At 43.8% G+C, this 22519-nt stretch overlaps 8 protein-coding genes across 8 annotated transcripts; 2 read left to right on the top strand and 6 right to left on the bottom strand.

Moving 5' to 3' along the window:
- Positions 1-659: 659 nt before the first annotated feature.
- Positions 660-1775, bottom strand: L199_002006 (uncharacterized protein; the record flags this gene model as incomplete). The annotated part of the gene is made up of 3 exons (XM_064887756.1): positions 660-918; positions 999-1103; positions 1246-1775. 3 exons carry the CDS (start codon positions 1773-1775, stop codon positions 660-662), a joined length of 894 nt encoding a protein of 297 aa, XP_064743828.1.
- A 381-nt stretch (positions 1776-2156) lies between these two features.
- Positions 2157-2581, top strand: L199_002005 (uncharacterized protein; the record flags this gene model as incomplete). Its single annotated transcript, XM_064887755.1, has 2 exons — positions 2157-2311; positions 2446-2581. 2 exons carry the CDS (start codon positions 2157-2159, stop codon positions 2579-2581), a joined length of 291 nt encoding a protein of 96 aa, XP_064743827.1.
- A 513-nt stretch (positions 2582-3094) lies between these two features.
- Positions 3095-7488, bottom strand: L199_002004 (pyruvate carboxylase; the record flags this gene model as incomplete). The annotated part of the gene is made up of 11 exons (XM_064887754.1): positions 3095-3202; positions 3277-3616; positions 3693-4084; positions 4149-4242; positions 4307-4508; positions 4567-5629; positions 5691-6239; positions 6301-6410; positions 6493-6851; positions 6952-7236; positions 7325-7488. The coding sequence occupies 11 exons, from the start codon at positions 7486-7488 to the stop codon at positions 3095-3097; spliced, it is 3666 nt and encodes a 1221-aa protein (XP_064743826.1).
- Positions 7489-9066: 1578 nt separating this feature from the next.
- On the bottom strand, positions 9067-9863 carry L199_002003 (uncharacterized protein; the record flags this gene model as incomplete). Its single annotated transcript, XM_064887753.1, has 4 exons — positions 9067-9119; positions 9341-9441; positions 9604-9737; positions 9843-9863. 4 exons carry the CDS (start codon positions 9861-9863, stop codon positions 9067-9069), a joined length of 309 nt encoding a protein of 102 aa, XP_064743825.1.
- A 452-nt stretch (positions 9864-10315) lies between these two features.
- L199_002002 (uncharacterized protein) lies at positions 10316-10848 on the bottom strand (the record flags this gene model as incomplete). The annotated part of the gene is made up of 4 exons (XM_064887752.1): positions 10316-10371; positions 10451-10545; positions 10653-10756; positions 10828-10848. 4 exons carry the CDS (start codon positions 10846-10848, stop codon positions 10316-10318), a joined length of 276 nt encoding a protein of 91 aa, XP_064743824.1.
- Positions 10849-12276: 1428 nt separating this feature from the next.
- Positions 12277-12889, top strand: L199_002001 (uncharacterized protein; the record flags this gene model as incomplete). Its single annotated transcript, XM_064887751.1, has 3 exons — positions 12277-12471; positions 12719-12791; positions 12882-12889. The coding sequence occupies 3 exons, from the start codon at positions 12277-12279 to the stop codon at positions 12887-12889; spliced, it is 276 nt and encodes a 91-aa protein (XP_064743823.1).
- Positions 12890-13703: 814 nt separating this feature from the next.
- Positions 13704-16474, bottom strand: L199_002000 (uncharacterized protein; the record flags this gene model as incomplete). The annotated part of the gene is made up of 8 exons (XM_064887750.1): positions 13704-15458; positions 15530-15592; positions 15666-15693; positions 15777-15840; positions 15922-16045; positions 16186-16226; positions 16298-16336; positions 16450-16474. The coding sequence occupies 8 exons, from the start codon at positions 16472-16474 to the stop codon at positions 13704-13706; spliced, it is 2139 nt and encodes a 712-aa protein (XP_064743822.1).
- A 1108-nt stretch (positions 16475-17582) lies between these two features.
- L199_001999 (uncharacterized protein) lies at positions 17583-19897 on the bottom strand (the record flags this gene model as incomplete). The annotated part of the gene is made up of 2 exons (XM_064887749.1): positions 17583-18253; positions 18322-19897. The coding sequence occupies 2 exons, from the start codon at positions 19895-19897 to the stop codon at positions 17583-17585; spliced, it is 2247 nt and encodes a 748-aa protein (XP_064743821.1).
- Between the last annotated feature and the right edge of the window lie 2622 nt (positions 19898-22519).

Below are 22519 nucleotides of genomic sequence, written 5' to 3'. Positions count from 1 at the left end.
CAAAGAACATCTTCCTATACTGTTATACCCAACCCATCCCAATTCTCAATTTGCTCTTGATACCTCATATAAACGTCTCTCATCTAATACCTCACCTTGGGGAAAACCAAACTTTGTTGTGTATCTTATCTTATATTTCATCGTATCTTTTCTTCTACCTAAATTCATATTGGATGAGTGAGCTGAGTGCCATAAATAGTATATCTATATATCAAACGATCATTTACTCTCTTCGTAAAAGTTTTCTTACATAGATTGCGTCCATATCATATGAATATATAAACATGTATTGTTTTTATCGGTGACAGTTTGAACGGATATGGATGGTTGATATTCCCTATCGTGTTCGCAACTTTAACCAAGTCAGTAATTATTGCACTTGTTTTGATCTTGGTTCTGCTTGTATCTGCATGTTCCATGGAAAAAGGTAAAAGTGGTGCATTAATGATCACAAGTCCCAAATCAAATCCAAATCTATAGATGTATGACGTATCATACTGTATATCTAGTCATGGTCATATACGACGATGTCAAGGCCTAATTCTTCCTACAGTACTAACACTTGTCCACTTAACAATACTCCAAATCTTAGGAGATTGGATACTCGAAACAATTACCTCACACTCATAACAAGATTTGGTATGTCCATGCGTTCTACCCTACTGCCCATTCCCATCCCCATTCGCATTGTTATTTCTCCACTCTTCCCAGCTAACTTTAATTCTCTCTCTAACACTTTCCAATGAGTCCAATGCGGGTCTCACATCAAGCGAGAACACGGGATTTCCATCTTCGTCCGGTGGAGCGGAATAGTAATCTATCACATATCGAGTAGAGGCTTCTTCCTTCGGTACGGTCGTGGAGGTGGGAAGGGGTCGAGTGACTATCCAATCGTGTCGATCGAATGGTGGTTCGGTGCTGTGTAGAAAAATAAAAGTGTATGATTAGTCATCATCGTAATTCCGAATCGTAGAAAAGAGAAAGACAACAAAACTCACTTGAAAGTATTCGGGAAGAATTTACCTAACCATAGATGCATTCTTGCTTTGGGTGATAATTCACCTGGTCTACCTGTGAATCTTGCTAATTGAGCGTTTTCACCCCTATAGAACGTGAGAAATGAGTATCAGCATTGTCCTGGTCATCGTCATCGTCATTGTCATGATTTGACTAGAAATGACAAGTTATTGATTGATTGAGATAATCGTGATGATTATGGTGTTTTACCAAAACCCCACCACTCACCCAGGTAATCTCTTCTCCCACTTCATGACCTCATACCAAGCCTGTTCATTAATGAAATTATGTATATCCACCATGACTTCCACCGAATCCTCTGGGGTTTCCCATCCCTTCCTTACCAGTGCATTGTAGAATTGCTGAGGTGAAGGGTAATCCCACGTCGATCCCGTACCGTAAGCTTCTCCACCTGGATTTTCACCCGATGGTCGAGGGATGGTAGATCGCGTTCGTTCGGTAGGTAAGTCAAGTTGTTGGCCTGGTTGTCTATTCAGTGAAAGATTCGCGGGGGTGTTGTTTAAGGGGTTCATGGATGGGTCGAGATTCTTGTGATCGATCGGACATTTAGCTAAACCTCCTCCGGAAGCAGGAGGAGGGGGAGGGGCAGTCGATCGATGCATTGGACATTCTGCTGGTGGATTGATAGAGGACGTGGGGATTGCAGGATGGTTGGTGGGAAGAGATGGATCGGTCAGGACTGGGCCAGAGGATGAGGATGATGATGATGAGGAAGAAGCTCCGATATTCCACTTCATGATGAAGTTTCCACTCGTACTGTGTTATCAAAGTCGTCTATCGAGGGGATCTTGTTCGTGTCAGTTTGACTATATGTGTGACTAGTGAATTATAAGTTGATGATGTTGTCTTTTGTGATTTTCCACTTGAAATTTCAACTTTTCAAAGCGGCAAACGGCATTGGTCCGAAGCTGAGCTAACCACACAGTACACCCGATCTCAAAGTTACGTAAACGCGTGCAGGTGACTCTCGTAGCGAACGCGTACAGACCCAAGTAAACAAATCCTGATCGAAGTTGATATTTCATGATGTTGATGAGGATGTCGATGGTAAATCACACGTTTACTGACGTCCTTCAAACCCACCAGGACGTCCTGCACACTTCCACTACACACACACAATGTCAACGTCCAACCTCAAAGCCCGTCATTACTCAGCCCTCGCATCTCGCTTACGAAACCTCCAAGCCAACTTGACCGAGACGGAGAAACAGCTGGAAATGATGTCCGATCAGTTGAACTCTATGGCTAGGTTGGGTGTAGGATGTGGTTCTCAGTGAGTATGGCCCCTCAGACGAAGACATGGCCTTCTTTCGTTCTTCTTCACATCCTCACGATACTCGTCTGTTCCCGTCCAACTCTCACGATTGTATTGCTGATTTTGCTCTGCATTGCTATGTTTCGTCACAGGTTCATGACTGTATCGAGATTATTGGATGTCGAATTGATGAAAGCTACTCAAGAAGCAGACCAATCACAACCACCCCAGCAACAATCGCAATCGGATTATGATGAAAGCACGGCCAACATATCTCGATCTCAATGATCTTTCTGTACATCCAAACCACGTTCACAGTCCCCCTACAATCGAGAAAACCACCGAGGAGTTCATACCCCTTATGAATATTAAGTCGATCATCCACCTTCCAAGTCGATCAGTAGGTTATAGACAGTGGATCGTACCATCACATGGCAGATGGACGACGGACGATGGAGTCAGGCGTTGCAGGTGGGGTAGATCAGGTACTTTGCGATTTATCTCAGCATTTGGTAAAATTTGTAGTTTATCGTTGTACTGTATATCAAATTATGAAAAGATGTCACTATACGCTATGAGAGCTGTCCATTCATCATCTTACTTTGCGACATGGATATTCAAGTCAAACAGACACAGCGTATGCATAAACCATATCAGAGTCGAACCGATTTTTCTTTCTAATTTAGCGATTTACACACTCATCAAGCCTAGAGCCGACTTAATAATTCCTGTCTTTTATGTCATTTGGGGTATATACATACTTCTTACTCTATTATAATTCACATCCCTTGGCCTTAAAGATTAATGGGTGATCTCAACGGTCAAATCACCTTGAGCGATCGAATCGTTCTCCTTCACCAATACTCTCTTTACTTTACCTGAGACAGGTGAAGAGACGACTGATTCCATCTATAGATAAAAACAGTACATCAGCCTCAATCCCCGTACGGGGGAACTACAAGGGAATTTGTAGATGAGCTCACCTTCATAGCACTCAAGACACACAAGGGGTCACCAGCCTTGACTTCCTGACCTTCCTTCACTCTAACGTCAATTACCACACCGGACATTGGTGAACCGATAGATCCAGGATCGGAAGATGCCTTTTCCCTCGAGACATGCTCGATAGCAGCATTGGTATCTTCAATGACCACTGCACGGGTCTCACCGTTAAGTTCGAAGAAACATTCTCTCGTTCCCTTTTGTTCATTCAATGTACCAACTGCGAGTAATTTGATAGTAAGGGTTTTACCTTGTTCGATAGAGATGGACATTTCCTCGCCGATGACGGGTTTACCGAGGAAGTATCGAGTAGGAACGACACTGTGGTAACAGTAAAAATGAAACATGAGCATATGTGATAAAAGGATCAAGACATAGGATGTGATGATTGACTCACCTCAAATCACCATACTTCTCCACGAAACCTTGGAACTCCTCAAAGACCTTAGGGTACATGTAATAACTCGCCACATCGAAATCGGTGATGTGCAAACCGAATTTATCCCTTAATTCTTTCTTGATGGTTTGGAAGTCTAGAGGTTTCATCGATAAACCAGGTCTTTGATCGATCCTCTCCTTGTCTCTGATAATGTTCGATCGGAGTGGTTCGGGGAATCCCCCGTATGGTTGACCCAAGTATCCTTGGAAAAACTCTACTACACTCGATGGGAAATCCAAAGTGGCAGCTTTGTCCAATACATCTTCCTTGGAGAGGTTGTTGGATACCATGAATTGGGCGAAGTCACCGACGACCTTAGAGGAAGGGGTGACTTTGACAATATCACCACACTAGGAAGGCGAGATCAGTATACTTGCCAATTCACCCATACAGGAAAGGTCGACCGAAACTCACAAGTTGGTTGGCTTCGATGTACTTCTTTTTGATATCTAACCATTGAGTACCGAGACCAAGTTGAGAAGCTTGGAACTGAAGGTTGGTGTATTGACTGGAATTACACACTTATATCAGTACACAGACTGACAAGCAATAAGAAAAAAAGTTAGACCCACCCTCCAGGCATTTCATGGTCGAAGACACCGGAATCAGAAGCTCTGACATTAGCCTCGAAACATTGGTAGAGTTTTCTGATTTGAGACCAGTACTGGTTCAAGGCCTGGATGTTCTCGTGGGAGATACCAGTTCCGAGACCGGTTTGTTCCAGAGCTGAGCAGACAGCTCCCATAGCTGGTTGAGAAGTGAGACCCGAAAGATCTGGGAAAATACCAGGATTATATCAGCATTGTAACACTAGAAATCACCCCCGACTCACCATCAATAGCAACATCAACCACATCCGCACCAGCATGCGCACAAGCAATCATACTTGCGGCGGCGATACCAGCAGTATCATGCGAGTGTACGTGAATAGGTAAATCAGGGTGGGCCTTTCGGATTGAACCGATCAATAGTCTCGCGGCTTCTGGTTTAAGTAAACCAGCCATATCTTTGATACCCAATACGTGAATACCTTCTTTCACCAACGCGTCGGTCAAATCGAGGTAATATTGTAAGGTGTACTTGGTCTTCTTGGGATTGGCGACATCACCAGAGTAACAGATGGTAGCTTCTACCACACCACCTGCCTTCTTGGCAGCATCAATACCAATCTTCAAGTTGTCAAGGTAATTGAGCGAATCGAAAATTCTGAAAATATCCAGTCCAGCTTCGACGGCTTTCTTGGAGAAATCGTAAATCGCATTATCGGGGTATGAAGTGTATCCTACTGCGTTGGCACCTCGGACCAAAGCTTGAAGTGGAATGTTAGGTACTAGTTTTCGAAGAGTTCTCAATCGGTCCCATGGATCTTCATATAAGAATCGCATAGAGACGTCGAAAGTGGCTCCACCCCAACATTCCAGAGAATATGCGTTTTGTAGAGCGTGGGAAGTCTCTTTGGCGATGTTGGCCATGTCGACTGTTCGCATTCGAGTAGCCAAAAGAGATTGGTGGGCATCCCTCCAGGTGGTATCCATGATAAGGGTACCTTTGTAGTTTCTGATGGCTTTGGCGAAAGCTTCAGGACCCTCGTTGACGATGATGTTTCTCCAACCGTTCTGACAAGGAACGGAAGTATCGACGATCTTGGAAGAATCGGCGTTATCCCTGATTTGAGGAATAATGGCTTCTGTGTTGAGACCAGGTTCACCCATTTGACCTTTGATAGATGAACCGTTGACGGCCAAGTCTCCAAGGTAGGCAAGGAGTTTCTGAGCTCTGTTTTGAGAGTGGACAAGTTTGAAGAGATCTGGGGTGTCGTCAATGAAGGTGGTCCAGGTCTTACCGGATTCGAAGACTTGGTGGGTAAGTAATCGAATAAGGAATGGAATGTTGGTCTATATATATGTCACCTGTCAGCTGAGCGACACCACCATCACAGCATCGAAATCAGCTCACCTTAACACCTCTGATTCTGAATTCGATCAAAGCTCTCAACATCTTTCTTCTAGCCACTTCGAAAGTAGCACCACTGACTGAACATTTGACAAGCAACGAGTCGTAGTGAGGGGTGATTTGCGCACCGGCGTAACCAGAAGAAGCGTCCAATCGAACACCATTACCACCAGCAGATCGGTACACTTCGATCTTACCAGTATCAGGTTGGAATCCGGCAGCGGGGTCTTCAGTGGTGATTCGACATTGAATAGCGAAACCTCTTCGGTGGATGTGTTCTTGGGTCAAACCAAGTTGTTCGAGAGTGACACCAGCAGCGATTTGAATTTGAGCAGCGACGATATCGATACCGGTGATTTCTTCGGTGATAGTGTGTTCGACTTGGATACGGGGGTTGATCTCAATGAAGTAGTGTCGGTTCTGTTGATCGACCAAGAATTCGGCAGTACCCGCATTTCGGTAATTGACACCTCGGGCAAGCTTGAGGGCATCGCTGAGGATAGCTTGTCGGACTGATTCATCGAGGTGAGGAGCAGGAGCGACTTCGACGACCTGATAGTAGTGAATAAATCATTAGCAAGCTTTGGACCCCGATAGGAAATATTGAACTTACCTTTTGGTGTCGTCTTTGTACTGAACAGTCTCGTTCGAAGAGGTGTACACAGTTTCCTTCGCCATCAGCGAGCAACTGGACTTCAATGTGTCTTGGTCGGTCGAGGAATCCTACATAGCACCATCACCATCAGCGATCGATCCTCGTAGCAATTAAAGAAGGTTGAAGTAGGATGTAAAATGGTCAACTCACGTTCAATGAAAACAGTACCATCACCAAAAGCAGATTTCGCTTCACTAACAGCTCTTTCGAAACTTTCCTTGAAAGATTCTTGATCTCTGACCACTCTCATACCACGTCCACCACCACCCATAGCAGCCTTGATGATCACTGGGAAACCGTACTTCTCAATGAATGCAGATGCTTTGTCGTAAGATTCTACTGGACCTGGAGTACCAGGAACGACAGGTACACCAGTCTTGATTGCTAATGTTCTAGCTTTGGTCTTGTCTCCCAAAGCATCGATGGTCTCTGGTCGAGGACCAATAAAGGCTATTCCTGCGTCTTCGACTTTCTTGGCGAATCCTGCGTTCTCAGAGAGGAAACCGTAACTACGAATACAATGTATCAGCATGGATTTCTACCATCTCCACCACAGCCTATAAATAATTATGATTGATGATGTACTTTGTAGAGGAGACTTTTACTCACCCAGGATGAATCATATCAACTTCATGTTCCAAAGCGATCCTAACGATATCATCTTGAGACAAGTAGGCAGCGACTGGAGCCAATCCTTTACCAACCAAGTACGACTCATCGGATTTGTATCTGTGAGCACCCATTCGGTCTTCATGGGAGTAGATGGCCACTGTGGACATTGCCAATTCGTGGGCTGTCCTGAACACTCGAATAGCGATTTCACCACGATTGGCAACTAAGACTTTCTTAAGGGGACCAGAATGTCCGGCCTGTTTCTTTCGTAATCCATGGATACTAACCACGAGAACGCAGTCAGTATACGGTCTACTGCTACGTTGAATTGGACCGAGGAGTAATGGGAAAGAGGAGCTCTCAAACTTACGTATGAGGATTGACAGAAGGAGCAGAAGGTGTACCTGGTCGAGAGGTATCGTAGCCCAGGTGACTGACCCAAGCCTCGATCTGTTGGTGAGTCGAGCGACCATGATTGTGGTTGTACGTAGGGATTTTGTCGATGTCGTTTTCAGGATAGAGATGAATGGTCATGGTGGGTCAGGTGGTTGTAGAGAGGTATAGAGAGAGGAAGAGGATGAGAATGGTCAGCACATGTCTTTATCTTTTTTTGGAATGAGGGATTTATACAGTCATAACTGACAAACGTGCGATGGAGGGATGCAAAGGTATAGAACCCTTTTATGGGAGTGTGTGTGAATGATGGAAGATAGTGTCAAAGAGAAGTTTGTAGGACTGATAGCCCCCAGTCGAGGATTTAGTGGATATTGAGATAAGTTGATGTTACTTACAGGAGTTTGCGCCTCAGCCATGATATCTGTGTACTACTGTGTACGTTCGTTTAACTATCTATCTTCTCAGATAAACAATCTAGAAGTAAGACTCAACAAGAAGAAGAAGAAAAAAAGAAAGATGTGATATCCGGAATGGGATGGGAAAGAGTGACGTGTGGGGGTGGAGGGGATCTATGTCAATCTTCGGCGTGTGGAAACAAAGGAATGATAGAGTCAACTCAATCAAAGATGAAAGAAAGAGCAAAGCGATATAAATCTGAATCTCAATCTAAATCTCAATCTCAATCTTTAATGATATGAAAAGTGATAGTTGAGCAAGTTATGACGGGATGACAATTGACCGCTCGAGAGTTGCGGTGGAGTGGCAGCGCGGTGAATGTCGAATGAGGGACGGAATGGAATTGAGTTATCGGTTGTCCGTCAATTGGTTGGCTGGTGGGTCTGATGACGATAGGGTAGATGGTGACATTGGTATGAGCCGGTTACTCCAACCGGTACTGCACCTACAGTCAATCGACTCACCCATACATTCAGATATTAACGGGGCACCGCCACACCCCTTGCACCGTATCTCCCGTTTGTCCAATCAGACTTGACAATTGCAAATTACCTTGTTACAACGTCTCATACCGGATCTCGGCCCGTGCTCGATATCACTCTGTTCTTCTCCGCCTTGCGCGATGGATTCATCTTTCAACCGTAACCAATTTCAGAGCTCACTTTCATATTTTCAGAGTAGAGCAATTCAATCCGATAAAACCGATGAGATTCAGCTCAGTTGGTCCACAGCAGCCTCCTTGAGATCCCGCACTCAACAACAGACATTTCGGTGCAACCTCAAATGTAACACCTTCTCATCAGGTAAAGAAAGATGAGATATATAATCTGTAGGTTACTGGGGTGAGGATCTAGTCGATCACCCTATTTCCGTTATGGGGCAAAGAAGCGAATATTGGTTCTTGTCCTTATCTAAACGAGGAACAGATGACTCGAAAGAATCTCTTACGTAAAGTTGACAGGGCACTGCATACGGGAGGTGCTCGAACTGTCCTTGTCCTAGCACTAGCTTCTGTGATATATGGAAGGCAGTGGAATACAGAGATGCCATTATCGAGACTGGTAGATTGAATACATACACTAGTACAACATCTATGAAGAGAGATTTTGGAAGGAACCGATCATTTCTCATCCTGTTTTTTGATTTTTTCCATTCATTTATTCTCATATTTGGTTTTCCCGCTTGATCCAACATACCGTGTATATCTTTCCGAGGGATCACTCAGATTACACAATCTTTCTCACTGAAATTAAAGTCTCCTTAGCAAAGACATGCTCCCAGATCGAAACATAGGAGCGCTCCACATAGAGCGGCTGCAAGGCAGAGCAACGGTCAGTATTTTCTGCGACGTGGGAGTGGGGAAAAGGACGATGATTGTATACAAGTGTGATAGGTATGTGATAAGTTCCTCTACAAAGTACGTGACCATCATAGAAGGGTAGAAGACGCAGAAGATAAGATGTATAAATGCGAAGTTGTTCAAACGGGCAACAGAGATCGAGGAACACGATAAAAGAGTGACATGACCACTCACCACATACACCCATCCCTGCTCCGGCTGCTCCGGCACCTCTACCTCCTTGCTGTTGTACATAAACAGGTTGTGAATTAGGGTACATCGGTTGTTGTTGGCCACTGTAATCATCACAGTAGGTTAGCACCATTCATTCTGATAAACATACCCATCCACTAGGCAGACGGGGTCCGTAGTTCCGTGCACTCTTGAATAGATACTACCTCAATTCTTCCCCTCGTAAATAGCATGCAGAATGATGAAGAATGCACACTGATACTCACTATGGCTGTTGTCCATATCCATATCCTGGTTGTTGCTGTTGCCATCCCTGGGGCATCGAGCTGGTAGGATACCATTTGCCATCGGATGCTTGATACATCTGTTGTTGTGGGTTTTGATTTTGGTACTGATCGGGCTACAATCATTGGGTGAGCGATCAGTACGGTTATATGCCAGATGGTGAATCTACCATGATATTGATATTGAATATAGAGCGAACGTGGGAATTGTTCATACATACCTGATAAGTCGGTTTGTTCATCTTGTCTCTGCTGGTTATACTTCTTTCCTACTTGTTTTCGCAAGTGATCTGAGTGGTGATTGTATGCAGTATTCTATTTGATAAATGATTAAGTATGATGAATATAGGAAGAACAAAGCCAAGGCTGTGTTGAGATGTGAATGATGTTTATAAATTTCAGTTGAATCGTTGGGTGGCAAAATATTCGCAGTCAACGTCTATTTGGTTTTCACGTCATCGGCCGGATTAGGATTTTCGTCGTTCTATTATTTATCAGTTACTGGGCAGATGACGAATCATCTAGAAAGGAGAGAATGCAGAATTCATATATATATACATAGTACAACATACCATACCGTACCATACCATACCATACCATACCATACCATACCCCTTATCGTGTATATTCATGCCCATAGTTTTACTATTACTTTCGTTCTTCCGGTCGTTGCGAAGGACGATCATGATAATGATTAGAAAAGACACAAGTCCAGACAACATAAACCAGTCATAGCTGCGCATATACCGGCTGTTGGAACGTATCGACCACGATATCAGTTCGGACTCTATATCGATAGCATAGCAAGTAGAATACCACAGTGACTTACCGCAGCATGCACAAGCCGCTCCACCACCGCCTCCCCCACTTTGTTGTTTGATGTATACCGGCTGTGGACCCGGTGCCATAGGTGGTTGTTGGCCGCTGTGTGAAGGAAAGACGGGTCATCAGTACTTGTATTAACGTTGTGTGCAGTCAAATCAAACCGATAGTCAGATAGGGTGCGAGTATTGTGGGGATGTAACACTCACTATTGTCCATAGAACCCTCCTCCGTGTTGATGTCCTTGAGGCATCGCACTGACAGGATACCATTTCCCATCTGAAGCTTGATACATCCCAGGTTGACCTTGCTGCTGTGAATTCGATAACGTTAGATCACCTGGACTCTCTACTGATTAATCGTATATCAGTCGGCCATACTCACTTGTGGGTATTGATTGCCCATTCTGTCTAGCTTTACCTCGATAGTTCGGATGGATTGACTATATTGATGTTGGATTATATGTTGTTGTACTGTCAGATAGCCAATATGAGATTGTATCGGATTTTTTAAGAGAAAGAGAGAGATATGATCCAGCTTTGTAATGCAATCATCCTTCCTGATTTACGATAACCTCCTTTCCTTTGTATATATAAAGTCAGAGAGGGCTGTGCAGTTAGTAAACGAGTAGAGTTGTAAAATGCCAAGCCGAAACAGGAAGTACGACGTACGATACCATATGCCAAGTCAAAAGTGTTCTATCATCCATACAGCCTGGGAATATCATCTCATATGCATGATCTGTGCTGTCTTTTCGCGCATACCATACAAGACGAGATCAGACTGAACGTCGCTTGTTCTCTCCAAGCGACATCTAAGTGGTGTAATACAGGATACGATTACAGCAGTACAATAACACACATCATCCGATTCGATTCCATTGCATTCAGACCAATCCACAATTACCATTTGTTAAATTGAATATGCATCTTCCCTCTTTTACGTTCCATCCCTATCCCTACCCCTATCCCAATCCCAATAAACAAACTACAAGTAAAAAATCAAGTATGGTATGTCCTGAACCCGAGTCAAGGTAATCTCATCAACCTCCCATTCAAAGAACAGAAAAGTCGTTTTGTATGTGAATCAATACCTCCGGCTTATATCAAAGTCAGTCAAACTCTACGAGCGTATATTATACCCCTCCAATGGGTACCGCTCATACATGGGAGGTAAGAGCAGGGGGCGCAAGTCGTTGTAGACTCGGCTATGGAGGGGTTCATTTTGCAGAAGAGAAAGGTAAAGGGGAAAGAGGTGGTAGCTAACTGGATGCCGTCGATGAGATTTTGGATTGAGGTTGCATGTGGTCATCATGATAAGAAGTACGGGAGAGCTGTTGTAATAGTCGATTATAGGCCAGGTGAGAGGAGAGACGAAGAAAAGTAGAAATGGATATCTACTTCTCCCTTCTCAACAACGATTTGGATTGGTTTGATTTGGTAGACAAGTAGATGTGGGATAAAATACGATAAATTGATTTAAACATATTTGTCCATACAATAAGCTTTTTCCATTGAATGGGTGCACGAGTAAGTCAGGGCATGAGTGAGTACGAGTGAGCATGCATGATTTGTTGGTGCCTTGTTTCTGAAGGGGGTGAGTTACTTTCTGCATTTGGCAAAACATTACACTGACAGTACAAGACAATAAGACGATGAATAAATAGTCAACTCAAAGTGTGTATAATTCTTTCAACACTGAACTGTCAATATCAACCTATACCAATACCATCAACATCGATATTCACTAATAGCATATTCAACCATCTCATCCTCTGCCAATCCATCTGCTCTTTCCAACTCTCAACGCGAGCTCCCTATTGCTTAATCCCCCATGTCATCAAACAACCATCATCCAACACCCGCCAATCTCATTCGACCCCATAAACAATCCATGGCAGAACTCAAACTCCGTCGACTGACTGAACATAACGCGAGGCTGAGGGAGGATCTGGCCAGACCCAGAGTGAGAGTCAGCGAGGCCAGCCTGGGTTTGATCAAGTATTGTACAGGGACGAGGGACCCTATGGTGAGTTAGGAGTGTTTTCGAGTTGTGCTCATACGCGTTGAGATTTGAGATTTGAGGATATCAACAAAAGAATAGACACCGGAGGGACGTAAGGTCAGGTGTTGATCATGTAAAATTCATGGACACTAAGAATGACAACGAATCTTAGGAAATTAGATACCAAACCATTCCTTCTTCCAGTAGAATGTCGTTCTTTCCATCGTTGTATGATATAAGTACTTTACTGATACCTCCATCTCCTTCTCAGCTCCCATCCATATGGGGTTCATCAGGCAAAAACGGCGATCCCTTCTCTCCTCCTGAAAAGGGATGTTGTACGCGTAAGTGGAATACGATGTATATATACGCTTGAGAACGAAAGTAGTGATATTGAAGAACTGACTGGATTGATTTCTATCAATATAACATAGTCATGTAATAGGAAGAAAATTTCAATCTCAACCGAAAGCAAATGTAATATAGAAGATACCGCCAATCATAATCGAGAGATATCGTTGTACACTATCCCCTTACTATCAGAAGGTGTATCCCATTTTCCCACTTGGACCCAAGTCCGAGTTCGAGTCCAAATTCAAACCTATCGATCATCATACAATACCCCCGTCCACATCCAATCGAGAGTGCAAGGGATGAGGAGAACATGAAGACCATATCAGGAAGGATAAGTCAAATGTCAAGCTACAATTAGAATTCATACAGGTTCATAAGCTCATGGTATTTCATCACACTGGCATATGCATTATAGTTTTTTAAGGGCATGGCATATATCAAATTATGATCTGGCTCGCTAGACGTTAATCTGCTCTTCGACTATTCTTTCTCTCTCTGTCTCCCTCTCTTTGTCATTCACTTGTTCATGTCCTCTATCTGTTATCTTTCCACATTCGTATACCAACCTGATCATCACGTTCAAGTGCATTGTTTCGTACTGTCTGTCGGTCAGAGTGCACAAAAGCGAAACATACAACTTTTTCTGCATAATATGATGATTGTTCACTAAACTATCGAACAAGAAATCCTTATTTTTGTTGCACCGAACATCAAAACCCAATAATCAAATAATTATACAAATCCTCTTTCCATTTTATACCAAAGTATCATTCTTACGCCTAAACCTGGATTCTAATTAATCTGATCTTCTCAAAATCAACCCCATTCATTCCATCCCTAACATATCGTATCATACCAAGTCCCTCTTCATCTAATTAAACCATTTATGTTCATTATCTATCCTATTGATCGAACTCATTCCCTCCTACTCTCTTCCTCAATTCCCCCCATCCAACACCACCTTTAGGATTCTTCGGCAACTCCACAACTTCAACATAACTAGAAGGGAATATACCCGTTTTCCTACTAATCGGTGAATAACCTTTCCACCAAGATCCATCGACTTTATCTAAAATGATGATCACCTGTCCATTTCTGAAATTCAAATCTCCTTCGGTTGACGTGATGAAATCGTATAAACCTATCGCTCGAGCATATCCATCGAAGTTACCGTTATTTTCTAATCCAGTTTTCAATCGTAAATCAGGTTTAGTTTGAGATATATTGCTATCAATCCCGTTTGTATTGTTGCGTGGAGATTCCTTCGGATTGGAATATTTCAAATAACTTTCAAAAGGTCTTGAACCATCTTCATTCGAATTGGACCTTAATCTACCAACAGGTAGATCTTCAAATGGTGAAAATTCTTTATTCCCATATCCATTACCCAAATTAGGTGATACCTTATCACCGTTACTACTATCACCACCACCACCATACATTGAGAAAGGTCTAGATTTCTTAGTAGGTGATGTATTAGGTTTGTTATTCCCAGAAGCGATCGATACGAAATTGCTTTGTTTTTGTCCATGTCCATTCGATGAAGATGAAGTCGAAGAGAGATAAGTTGACCAATCGATATTAGCGAATTTCGATTCAGTTTCTCTCGGTGTATAATCAACTTCATCTTTCTTCTGGTTTGAGGGATATTTCAATATATCATCAAATGCTTGACTATCTTCTTTTCTCGCTTGTGACCCAGTCCTACTTCTCGTCCCATTCGTACTACCATAGGTATCTAAAGTTTTCAAGGAAGCGAACTGTGCAGATAAATTATGGCCGTTTGATTCCCACGTGCCCAGTAGATCCTTCTCACCTGCACTGGGTTTCCTACCTGCCGTCAACCGATTCAAAGATCCAGTTGAGAACGGATCACTCGCGTTCGCGTTGGCAGGTGTATCCCAGTCACCCAACAAATCTTTTTCTTTTGAAGCCTGTTGCTGGGATCTGGATGGACTCATATATGAGAAGGGCTGAGGTACTTCACCATTCTTCAGTAAAGAACCTGATCTTGATCTACCTCCTTGTAGTGTGCCATTTCCCATTCCAGCCGAATAAGTCTCTGAGGAATGTTCTAATGGGCTTCTGGCTCCTCGGGGACTATTGGACCCGGTTGTAAATGGGTTGAAAGAAGACCCTTTCCTCGAACTACTAGGTCTTGAAGGGGATCCACTTCCATTGCCTGACCTATCATTTTGATTCTGTCCACCGAATAAACTATTTCCTCTAGATCGTCTACCATTCTGAGTCGTTGGAGGGGTATTCCCACCTCCGCCTAATCCTTCTCCGAATACATACCCACCACCTTTCTTTTCCGGTGTACCCATACTCATGCCCGTACCGTATTCTGAATGTTTGTCTTTGTCCTGAATCCAAGTCTGACCGCCGGGTAAACCAGTAGATTTCTCCAATTGATCGATTAACACATGAGCCCACTCTGGTGGATCAAATGTACCTGATAAGATCTGCTTCGCATTAGGATTACCACCATAAGCTAACCTGTTGGCATCTTGACGCTCGACAATCACTGATCCTTCTACTGAAACACCGCCGAATAGACCTTTGGTCTTGGAATAGGAATACATGGCGGCGAGATGGCCTTTCGTATTGACTGATCCTGATCCTTCGGCATTTCGACCCAGAGGACCGACAGCGACCTGTAGACACGGTTCGTCAACTGAACAACGCCCTTGCTGCATGTGGTTGGATTGAAAGACTGGTGACTCACCGACAGGTTACCTCCCAAAGTCAAATTCCCAGCTGACATAAATGATGCAACCGCTGCTCTGGACTGAAACGATATCAGATAGCAAATAAGTATGCGGATCATCGATCATTATCAAGTCAAGGTGCGGGAAGCTTACATTCAGAACGATGAGGAAGTCTGTTACTCTGTCAGGTGAAGAATGATCACATTAGCCAGACTGATCATCCACCAGAATACATTAGGAACGCAGGACAGAACAACCACTCACTCTGCACCCATCTGCCCACCGAATCCGAATCCTCCCAAACCAATAGCAGAAGGCGGCGACCAGGCTGCAAGGAATGTCTCTTCATGTCAATACTGTCCACTATCCAGGATTGATAGCGCAAGAGAGAAAAATGACTAGCACTCACATCCATCATCCAATCTAGCGATGACCACCCCACTTCCTGCCCTGGCGGTAAGTACGAAACCAGCTTTGAATACTGTGAAAATTGCGAATCCCGCCGCTCTCTCCAACACTTGACGGGGTATCACCTGGAGAGTGAAATTGATTCCGACTCAGCTCAGACTTTCACAGAGTTGATGAGGATGATGGTAAAGTGATATGATATGGATTGACACGGAAGATCATAATTGCTAGAGAGGACGAGAGAAGAAAGCGAGGAGATACTCACCTTGTCTAATCCATTGTTGTTCACATCCACGAAACTCTTCACTACACCACCAAAATATTTCAGTGATCCATCTAAGATAGTAAAAGATGAAAGATAGTGCAACTAAACTCACATATCTTGGCTGCTTTCCTAGTCTCTTCCTCCAATCGCACTACGGTTCATTCATCAGTATCACATCAGCATTGAGGATGTGCTGACTCGATTATGCTGGATGTGGATGCGGAAGACAGTGATACACAGCCCTAGGAATGATCTTGAACTTACCTGGTAAAGGACTGTTCAAACCCATCTTCTATTGTATACCGTATCCCAGAATACAGTGATATCCTCGGCTTTGTTGAGAGTTTAAAGGTTCCGATTGTGATTGAAGTGCTTCGCTCCTTTACTTTATGTCTACGTCTGGTATCAAATTGCATGTATGAATGAAAGAGAAAGAAACGCACTGGTGAATTAATTATACGGGTGGGGTAGAGTTGATGTTGAACCTGATTTCGTAATGTCGAATGAATGGTGATGAGCTATTGATGTTCGACCTAGGAATGGTACGCTTTGACCCCCCTTGACGGGACCCAGCTGCGAAGCGGCGAGTGGTTCGACTATCTTGTCGGAGAAGGATGATCCTTTGATACTTTGATGGTTCCCTTACGCAGCTTTAGCCTTATAAGTAGAGAGGTATCACAATGTACAGTCAATGATGTATAATCATCCAGCGCTACAAATCTGTTTTTATGTCAGATGTCAACGTAGATCATTACGAGTACTAGTCTCATTGTTCACGTCACTCCGCTTTCGAGTCCCATTCCTCGGTCCACTTTTGAGTTTCCTACCCGGAGCCCGATCCATTAATCATTCATTCGCATACGACAAGGTCACCCAGTACCACCCTACCTTGATTATGCTTTCACTCATCGACACCTCCTCGAGCTGTGACTTGGATTATGGCAAGAGGAAGTTTGACTTTCTGGACAAATGAGAAGTATAGTTGATTGTTCACAATTTATGTCCATATCCATATCCATAATATTCGATCTATTCCAAAGTCAAACGAAAAATCTTTTTTAGATTCACTAATCTTACTTGTATACTATTTACAAATATAATGAATTACTCTACTACTTCTGTCCACTACCGACATTCAACTACTTTGCGAGTTCTGTAAATGTTCTATATGATTAACGAAAAAAAAAAAAGCGAGAATAGGGGTAGGGCCTGATAAAACTCCAAATTGAACGAAACAAAGAGCAAAAAGTCAAAAATCTATAGCTACAAATTTACTGGATTAGAAGATATAAATGATCTTTCTGTTCTAATCAACAAGACAACGAGGGTATAAATGGAATCGAACAAGATGATCACAGTAAACGAGAGACAGACTAACTATGTTTCAGTCATCACCATCACCTTTGGAAAGCAAACTGACTTCCACCCGCATAACTCCCCTCCCCACCATTACTTCCCGTGATGGTCGTACCGCCCGCACCGGCATTCCCAGCCATGGGCGAAGTCAATGTGGTGAATGGAAAACCTCCAGATGGTCTTTGACTTTGTGGGAAAGGGTTCTGAGCAGTGGGCGTGGGATGATCATCTTGTAGACTCCTGAATCCTTCCAGGTGGGGCATGGGCATTCCAGGGAGATATTGAGGCGCAGATATTCGTCGAGAGTTGATAGGGTTGATCGTACCCATTCCCATTCCCATGCTTCCGTATCCAGGTTGAGGAACACCAGGCACAGGAGGAGGTGCAAAGTAGTTCCTACCACTTCCGTCAATTGAGGAGATCGAAGATGAAGAAGTGGAAGGTCGAGAATCGATGGGTCCAGAGTTGCCAGTCCAAGGTGCATATCCAACAGGGTAAGAAGATGATGATCGATGACCACCGTATTCTGATCCAGTAGACATCATCGACGCGGCTGAATCCCTTCGATCCCAATCACTTTCCGTACCAGATGCCGAACTGACAGATACTCGTTGCTGCCATGCTGCAGCGTTGGCAGCGTACATCGCATTTGCATTGGTCGCTGCTACTTCTCTCTTCTTCTTTCGCCAAGCTTTTCGCATCTCCTTGAATTCTGCATGTCAAAAATGATACCGTCAGTCACTTTTCCAGCCCCACTGTGGTCGATTCCGATTTACTTACCAGAAGGTAATCTCTTTTCACCATGTTTCTGCATCGCGACATGTGCGTTCAAATGATTGAGAGTTCCATAAGACTTTTCACAGCCATTCCAACCACAGGCGTACAGCCTTTCAATCTCATCGTATCTCCTTCTAGGTCTCTTTTTGGGAGCCGGACCACCAAGTTGAACAAACGTCAATTCGGAAGACATTTCACCGGGTTTACCAGTCGATTGAGGCATGTAGGATGATCTGATAGCTTGTGCTTGGCCAGGTCTGGCTAGACCCGAGTCAATTGAATAGGCTCTATCACCCGGGAAAGCTGACGAGGGAGGTCCGACCATTGGAGGCGGCAAGGCATTGAGTGAATTAGATCGATCATCTCTGAATGGCATATATCCAGTCTTGGGATCTTGGTCAAACGATCTAGCTGACGATGGTGTAGGTGAGTGGTAGTATCCTCCTGCAGCGGTCGATATACCAGGTATTTGACGAGCTATAGACTGAGCACTGGGTAGAGGGACGTTGCCCGTCAAATGAGGATAACTCGGTAGACCATCTGAAGTCTGCGGTCTACCATGGAATGCTGGACGATTATATTGTGCTTGAGATCCTTGCATTTGCTGTTGTTGTAAAAATCCAGCTTGAGGCACATGTGCAGGAGCCGAAGTGAGACCTAGAGAAGCGGGTGTGGGATTACTAGTCGGTGGAGCGAGCGGGGAATGTTGACCCCAGCTTTGCTGAACATTGAATTGAGGTTCGGAAGCTCTTCGATTGGCAGGGATATAATGAGGATCTACAGTACCATCCGAAGTGGGTGTTTGCGAGGGTACCTGCTTAGATTCGGCATCTTGGGATTCTTTGTTAGAAGTTTCAAATGGGTTGGTAAACAACCCTTCACCACCTTCTTCGATCGTAGTGTTCAATCTCATCTTTCCGTCTGAGGACGTGGGTCTTTGTTGATTTATCCTTTGGAATCTCTGTCCACCTTCTTCACTTGAACCTCCAGGCATGAATCCAGCGAAAGGACTTCTACTTTGTAATGCTCCTCCTGCAGTAGCCGGTCGACGAGTCTCGGATGTTGAGGGTCTGACGAAATCCCTTGAAATGGCAGGTAAGGCGTCTACGGATGAGAATGAACCACCTGCGCCTGAACCAGAAGCTGAGGAAAAGGATGAAGCGGTAGAAGCGTTGTATGAGAATGATCCGGGAAAAGGATAAGAGTTGGCGTTGTTGACTTGTGCACCGGAAGGTGTGAAAGGACTATTGTTGTCGCTCCCGTTAGAATTGAACGAATCGATTTTCACAGGTTCAGGCTTGAATGGTGCTGATGGGATGGTATTGCTCTCGAAGGTGTTGCTGGTGGGTAAAGTGGGTGGTTCGAAAGCGAAATCAGTTGGAGATGAGTTATTCGATCCTCCCGTGGTCATCGTTGTCGCTAATGATGAGAGTGATGTGGTCCAGCTGAAGTTGGCAGTTAGTATGTCGTCAGGTGAGGTCCATATTGTTGGGCAAGATGTGGATGAAGAGGATGTCGAAGAAGAGTTGATCATTGCCATTCCAGGTGTGAGTAAGGTAGAAGGGGGAGTGGATGACATTTTGATGAGACGAGCGATCGCGTTTGTTGATTGATCGTTGTAGTCGGACAGGAAAGAGGTCGTGTGTGGTATTGAATGGCAGAGTATCAAGAAGCAGTGTTTGGGTAAAGGTGGGAATAGTGGGGGAGTGGTAATGCCAAGAAGGATGGGAGTGAAAGAATGCGGCGGTGATAGTATATTGGTTACGTGTGTCGTATGGTCATATATCGTTGGGAAGTGTCGAGATAGAAAGGACGATGGTGGTGATAAGACAACAGGTGATCAGCATTTCAAGATGCAAGAGTACATGGATTGATACACCAGATCACCGAAAAAAGGGACAGATCCAATCTACAAAAGACGAAACCATGTGCTTTTTGATATTATATTATGTTATGGTAATGTTATGAAACCTAGACGACGGGCTGTGTGTGTAATGTGTAATGTGTAATGTGTAATCTCCGCGGTGTATGGATGGTGGGTCATGCAATATGGATCATATGTCCGCAACAATAAAATTAGAAGAAGATAGATGATGGTATTTGATGAGGGAGAATCGTTATTGTGTAGAATAAAGTGAGGTGAGGTAAAAAGGTAAACAGACAACAAAGACAGATAGATGATCTCAATATAACGCCGAAGAGATGAATGGATATTTGGTCATTCTCAGACTCACCTTGTATTATGTGAATGATTTGCAAACACGATTCTCCGTCTTGCATGTACGATCTATGCGGTGCAGTGCAATGTACCTTCTATCCTATACGAAGGGTGAGAAAGCGACAGGAGAGGAGAGGGGTGAGAGAATTGATTTGAAAGGTACGAGAAAACGCCAGGCGAGTTAAGGTCCCGAGGTGGTCCGTCTGCGTCTGCCTGGTGAGGATCAATGGAGTATAGTCGTCCGAGGGTCGTACACTTCCTGTCTCTTCAAGGCTCTGCTTGATTGATAGATTTGGTATTGATAAAAATAACAACACGATCTGCAAGTCGCGTGGTGAGGGTCTTCAAGGTATGTCCTGTAATACGTGTATCAGAACCCTCGGCCGATTTGCTTTATCTATCTTGTTTCTATATCAGTTTCTGACGATGATATCTTGATCGACAGATGCTGTGCGTGAATATCGAGTAAAGTAGTGTGATATGTAAATCTGTATATGATTGATAAAATGAGATGAAGTGGAAAGATAATGTCGATGATGATGATCAAACAAGTGTTAATGATGATGAAGAGGTTACTACTACTACTACTACTATTGTGGGATTGGGAGGAAGAAGGTCGGATAGCCTAAGAACGGGTGATCCGGTGTCTCCAAAGTATGCGAGTTGTATGTCGTAGTGCTAGATGGATTCTTGAAGAGGTAACTACTTAAGATTCGCTCTTCTCTTTCAGCCGTCAACGCAGAAGAGGGTGAGATGGATCAGAAGTAAAAAAATAGTACAGTGGATTTTATCGTGCCGTACTAAAATAGTACGATTTTATGCGGGGTACGAAAAGAGACAAGAGAGGTGAGGAGACTCTGGTTTCTTATAAAATGAAGAGGGTATGGTATCAGAGAGAGGGACGACAGACGGCATCGAATGGAAAATAGGGTTGATCCTGATTCTCAATTCTTTTTCCTTGCTTCGTCTAAATATGATGGGATGGAATATCTCATCACATCACATCCCTCTTCCTTCTCTCTCTTACTGCCCCATTCATTCAGTATACGACGTGAGCTCATGGTCATGGTCATGATTCGCGGTGATCCGTACATGCGGTATTTCCTCAACGTGCAGATGATCCTGCATCTGTTTCTATCTTTTGGTGTTTTAGTCTCATTTTTAGCGTGTTTTTTGATATTTTGCATCATTGATCCCCCTCCTCCTTGGAGAAATGAGAATCACAGGATCCACGGATCCACCCATTTCCCCACCTGTGAGGACACTCATTCAGAACGGTCATATCGGAGGTAATCCACAAGTGACGTGGGTGTTTCGCAGCCACTTTTTATTTTTTTATCACCCAACGCATCAGAGGGGAAAGATACGGTCAATTCAGGGTAAAGCGAGCAAGGAGTAAAAGGGTGAGGTAATTCATTTGATCTTAGATTAAAAATGAGGAAATTGAAATTGCAACAGTTACTCGATCATCCTGCTGTTATTCGTACACATACATAATAGTTTGCAGTATACGGCCAGTTCCACCGTAGGACTGACTGGATGTACCTTACACTCGGTAATGAAAGGTTGTTTGTAGGTATATATACTCACATATGGGAGTATGCAGGTCCAACCTGTTCATTTCGGTGAGCGAACCTCCGGATATATGACCATTTATCTATCCCGTCACCTTTCTCTCACTGACAAATGAAAGTCTCGACTCGTACAAGTACTCATGTTCCTACGATTTGATGTGATGTCGGAAGGACAAGAACCATCAAATGGTTGCCAGCAGAGGCTGAGAGGTGAGAGGGCGCATCAAACTTTACTCAACGCCAGACGATCACTGGTCTGGTTATAAAAGACATGTTATGTTGCCAAAACAACATGACAACCCCCCACTTTTACACGTCTTCAAGGGTACGGTTGCAATGATCAAAACGCGCTAAAGGATATCTGATCGAAAACGCTCGGAAGCTTTAGTCCCAAACGTGGTCATTTATA

The sequence above is a fragment of the Kwoniella botswanensis genome, chromosome 1 (genome assembly GCF_036426115.1).
Source record: "Kwoniella botswanensis chromosome 1, complete sequence".
NCBI lineage: Eukaryota > Fungi > Basidiomycota > Tremellomycetes > Tremellales > Cryptococcaceae > Kwoniella > Kwoniella botswanensis.
Note: the sequence above shows the minus strand (reverse complement) of the source record. Positions and strands in the feature narration are given on the sequence as shown.